The sequence below is a fragment of the Mya arenaria genome, chromosome 3 (genome assembly GCF_026914265.1).
Source record: "Mya arenaria isolate MELC-2E11 chromosome 3, ASM2691426v1".
Classification (NCBI taxonomy): domain Eukaryota; kingdom Metazoa; phylum Mollusca; class Bivalvia; order Myida; family Myidae; genus Mya; species Mya arenaria.
The window spans coordinates 55,292,516-55,297,573 of NC_069124.1; the positions used below are offsets into that span (position 1 = coordinate 55,292,516).

The 5,058-nt window shown below is 32.9% G+C and overlaps 1 protein-coding gene across 1 annotated transcript; it reads left to right on the forward strand.

Annotated features, from left to right (window-relative positions):
- Positions 1-808: 808 nt before the first annotated feature.
- LOC128228543 (uncharacterized) lies at positions 809-5,058 on the forward strand. Its single transcript, XM_052939912.1, has 4 exons — positions 809-856; positions 2,630-2,809; positions 3,098-3,292; positions 4,340-5,058. Exons 1-4 carry the CDS (start codon positions 839-841, stop codon positions 4,745-4,747), a joined length of 801 nt encoding a protein of 266 aa, XP_052795872.1. The 5' UTR covers positions 809-838; the 3' UTR covers positions 4,748-5,058.

Consider the following 5,058-nt stretch of genomic DNA (forward strand, 5'->3'; position numbering starts at 1 on the left):
AGCGATAGATTTGTCAAAAGCTGTGTACTCTGCCTTAGATTTCAACTTTGAGAAATCAGTTGGTCAAGATTTTCAGGAAAACTTTAGGATATTAGAAAAAGTTCTTTATTACCGTGGATAGAGTTCTTAAATGCGGGGTTTATGGTCTTTATTTCACAAAAATTCTCCAAATATTAAGAAAGTTATCTTTAAAAACCTCACCTAGATCGAGACTTGTTGACATTTGTTGCCGTGCACTTTACCAAATCAAACTCCGCGCAGTGTTACTTCCCTTGCAGTACAGTAATCACTGCCACCACAAGATTTTCATCCAAAATTGGATGAAAACTTTTAATGGCATTTTTTTTAATCATATATATTTATTCTTATATCCTTTCTTAAATAATTACTTTACGCCAGTTGATAGGCATAATATGTTTTATAAAAAAATAACAATTAAAAAAAACATTCGGAAATGTTCGGTCTTTTTTCAAATTGAAAGTAGGATTTACAAATTACAATATCAACATGGATGTGTTGTTAGCTATTCAGACATGTATCGAACGTTTTGAACCAGGATTGCAAGCAAAACCAAAACAAATCGAATGTTGGCGGCATGTTCTTGCAGAGGAAGACAAAACATGTTGCTGGAATTTCTTTTAAAGGTGTCCATTTTGTAAATTGCAATCACGTGCCGTTTTATCTATCATCACGTGATATTTGTGAAGGCAGTTATTACTGTACTGCAAGGGAAGTAACACTGCGCGGAGTTTGTTACCAAATAAGTCACGTGGGTTCTCCACCGTGATAGTGGTATGTAACCCTTTTGCTGAACTCATGTTTATTACTTCATTTCAAGATGGCTGCGCCCATCCGAGTAAGTTTGTAAACTATTTGTTTAGAAAATTAATGAAAAAGATGTTGTTATTGATATATTGTTTGAATATAAAAACTATTTTTAAATAATTACATAATGCCAACATGTGATGAACATGCATACTAATCTTCAAATTTATATCATTGATGAATTGTCATATAATTTCGTGGCAACTGTTCAAGGTCGCATGTTTTGATAGTCTTAGGTGTACCCTTTCTTTCTAGCAGTTATTAGTGTTGACACATATTCCCCTGGCTAGTCATGGTTTCCATTACAATGTTATAAAAAACTTTTTATGCTTTGATTAAAGGCAGGATAGACTCTTTGAAAACTTATAAATTTGAGTATAAAATAGAAGGGGCTTTGGCTCTAGTCATTCTAAAATGCCATCCAGGCTTCTTTTTTAAATGATGTTAAGCCTGGTCCAGGCTAAACATAATTAAAAAAGAAGCCTGGATGGCATTTTAGAATGACTAACTTTTGCTCTTGAATGCTCTAAAAACAATTACAATGTAATTGTAAAATTGAGCCCCATTGGCTAGAATTTTACTGCTTTGCAGACAACGCTCTTTAACAAATGTTAGGTTCCATAGAAACTAAGTGATGAATAGTGCTCTGCCTATTCAACCTGTCCCAGTATTATACATTACCTAAAGTCAAAGAAAATGTCAAGTTTCAATTCCTAGCTTAAACTACTTAAAAACTTCAAGGTTTAGATTGCATTAACAGTTTTGAAAACCTCTCATATCGGAATGTAAGGTATTGACCATACATGCCATATCTCCCGGCGGGGGGAAAAATCCCCCGGAATTTCGATCCATCCCCCGGTCTCCCGGCGGGAGATAAAAATCTCCAGGAATTAAAAAAAATAAAATAATAAATAATTTTTTTTTTAGAAATTTTACATCAGGCAATAATGACAAAGTGAAACCACAGTATGTAAGTGGAACTGAATGTAAAGAAACAACTCCACAAGGGTGAAATGCCAAAAGGAAACTTTTACAACAAGTGATCAATTATTATTCTCTTATTGTCTGAAAGTCATCAAAGCTGATAGAATTAAGCACAATTTTTTAAAAGACTTTGGAGGAAGGTAAATTTAATTTAATTGTCTCGAAAACATATTTTTCCAATGACATATTTTGTTCTGCAAGTGCATTACAGTATGACATGACAGTGTATCATAAGAATATGATAAAAACATAATGACATAAAATAATTCTGTATAATGAAAAAGTTAAAAGGTTTTCAAAGCAAACTATATATGTGAATACATTTTTTCGTACTTGCGTCTAAAAATACTTTAAAATTTCGCCAACTTAGACCTGCTAAAAAAATACCCCTGAATACAACCAAAATCCCCCTGAATTTTCAGCCTTTTGAACAAATCCCCCTGAATGGTCTCCAGAAAATATGGCATGTATGGTATTGACTATTGATTGGTTGAAATGTGTGCATTTTGCTGAACATCCCAATTTTTTTTTCTGAGGATTCATTCAAGTTACCTGTGCATCTGCAAAATGTATTGTGCAAACTAATTGGAAAACAATGCTTTGATCTCTTTGGTCTCTCTGAATTTTTCTCTGGACCAATGGTTATAATATAATCAGTTGTACAAGTCCAAGGGATATGTTGAATCAAATTTAGGCTAACAGAACCTTTAAATGGTAAGACCAAGGGTCTATATTTTTACCTGTTATCAGGTTGTTTTTTCAATCTAATAATTTTTCACTTATTTTTATTGGATTAATGTTTGTTTCTATTGTAATGCAGGCCATCAAGTCTGGTAACCGACTTCTGCAGCTGTATGGAGTCCAGTGTTCTACTGTAATCTCACGTTGCAAGTCCAACAAAAGAGACGATGGACCACCACCCTGGGCTGCCGTGCAAACACCCACTGGACACTCTCATACCTGCATGTTCTACGCCAAGCTGTCTGACAGAGATAGATGGGTAGGCATCATGGAAAATGAATTTCATTTGAATAAAAAACATATTGCAGTAGAATATTCTGTGCCCAATTATAAAAGTTCATCTTAATAAATGTATGTAGCCTGTAACATAATTGATGTAGTACACCAAATTAATACGAAAAGAATATTAAACCACTAAATTTTGTTTGCAGTTAAAAACTTGAACTTAGATTTTTTCTTAAAAAGGTAGTTTTGAATCAGAAGTAGTGCATATTGTCATGTACAATATCATATTCTCAGTCTTATGTAAAGAAATTCACTAATTCAGCAAAGGCGACGAGAGTTTGTGAACAAGCCATGGATGGACATCATGGAGAACTACGGCAAGAGAAAAAAACAAGAGGAAGCTTCTGGGAAACCACAACAAGAGCCACCAAAACTGCTTATGGTGACACAAGTGCGGAGTGTCAAGGGGCGGCCTTTCTGGGAGAGGGACTGGCTTACACAACTTGGAATTAAAGAGGTGAGTGTTTCAAGATCTGAAGTATTGTTTTACTGTTTCATAACTTGATACTGCTTTTGAATTACATGTTTATACTAAAATATGAAGCAATATTCACACTTTTTTTATAGCAGATTAGTGTCTGAGTTGTTGGCAGCAGTAATAACATCTTGAATCAATTTATGAAAAACAATAATTAAATAATGAAAATACTTGTTTGCTTAGCTTGTAGTTGTGTACCAAGTATTACTCTGGCTTAAAAATTGCCTTACTTAAGTAATGGAGTTCCCAATTGAGAAAAAGTATGAACAAGCAATGTCCCATTAATTTTGATTAATACTATGGATTAGTTTTGTCCCGCTTGACAAAAGCTATGGACAGGGTGCTTTAATTTTTTTTACCGTATTGCATGATTTGGGGCTTTCAGACTTAATTTGCTTTTATTGTTTTATTGGGTGTTATAGTAAAACAATTTTAGGAAGTTATTTAAAATGTCATGATGATATATCTAAAAGTGTGTATGAAACATGTTTACAAGTAAGACCATGTTTTGTGCATTTTAGATAATAAATTTGGTGCCACACACATGATGTATGTACATTATTGAAATGACACCATCATATGTATCATTTACTTATTAATTTCCAACTTAAAACTAATAATTTTAGTTCTTCTCCGAACACTGAATCTTTATGGAACATAAATAAAGAAAAGTTTGTTAATGTATTTGTGTATTTTTAAACACTGTGGCCATCTAAACAGACACTATAAATGCAGTTAAAATAAGTTCCGAAGAAATATGTGCTTGCTGTGGAAACATGAGTAAAAATATTGGCATAAATTGTCAAGTAAATGATACAACAATAAAAATGTTTAGAAGAAATTAAAGCAGATTGAAAACCTCATGTTTTTTGCATTTTATATTAATGATTATTTCATTTATTATATTATCCATGTTTGAAGGCCCAAAATTGCGTGATGTGGCTCATATTATGGTATCATAAAATGTATAATGTAAAGAAAATAGTTTTGTGAAGGAGATAATATTCGTTCTGGTAAATATTTCAGAAAGGAAAGCCTTACATACTCAAGAACAAGGAAGGCAGTAACAATTTATTAAAGAAGGTGAGTCATCTTGTTGAAATATTCCCAGTTACCTTTCCCTATGGACCTCCTACATCGGAAGACGATCTGGATCACTGTGTGTTATGTGACAATGGAGAATTTATCATCAAAAAGAGACTTAGCTCACAGGAACAAATAGAAACCAGCATGCCAACAACGGAACAGTTGCCAGACGGTAAATTTGAGATATCGCAAGAATTGTTGGATAAAACTTTGGAGTATAAGAAACAGAACTATCAGATTCACCAGGAGTACTACCAGACAAAGTATATATACACCAAGAATCAGGATAAAAAGGAGTATCGTTACAATGGTGACCAAAGTATTGGATTTGATAAAATATGGCATTAGGTCTAGTACCAGCTTAACAGATGTTCAAAGGTCACATGTGTGGCAGTATTTCTGGATCAGATACAGATATGACAACAGTATTACAATTTTAGTCGAAAATTTTGCCTAACATAAATTCAAAGACATTTGTATTTTTGTTTCCTTCTGTGAAAACAAATATCAATTGTACTCTTATAATATTAATTTAAAAAAAGTGTGTATTGTTTAGCTAATTGTAATATGTTAATATCACCGTTAGTCAGAACGGCATTAAAAGGCTTATTTTGTTTCTGTTTTTCTGCTATTTTGCATGAAATAAAATATTAAAAGGA

What these genes read in the sequence shown, in the direction of transcription:
- LOC128228543 (XM_052939912.1), top strand. An exon ending in TGTCTGACAGAGATAGATGG is followed by an intron (nt 2,810 to 3,097) that starts GTAGGCATCATG and finishes TCACTAATTCAG; the next exon opens with CAAAGGCGACGAGAGTTTGT. An exon ending in CACAACTTGGAATTAAAGAG is followed by an intron (nt 3,293 to 4,339) that starts GTGAGTGTTTCA and finishes TAAATATTTCAG; the next exon opens with AAAGGAAAGCCTTACATACT.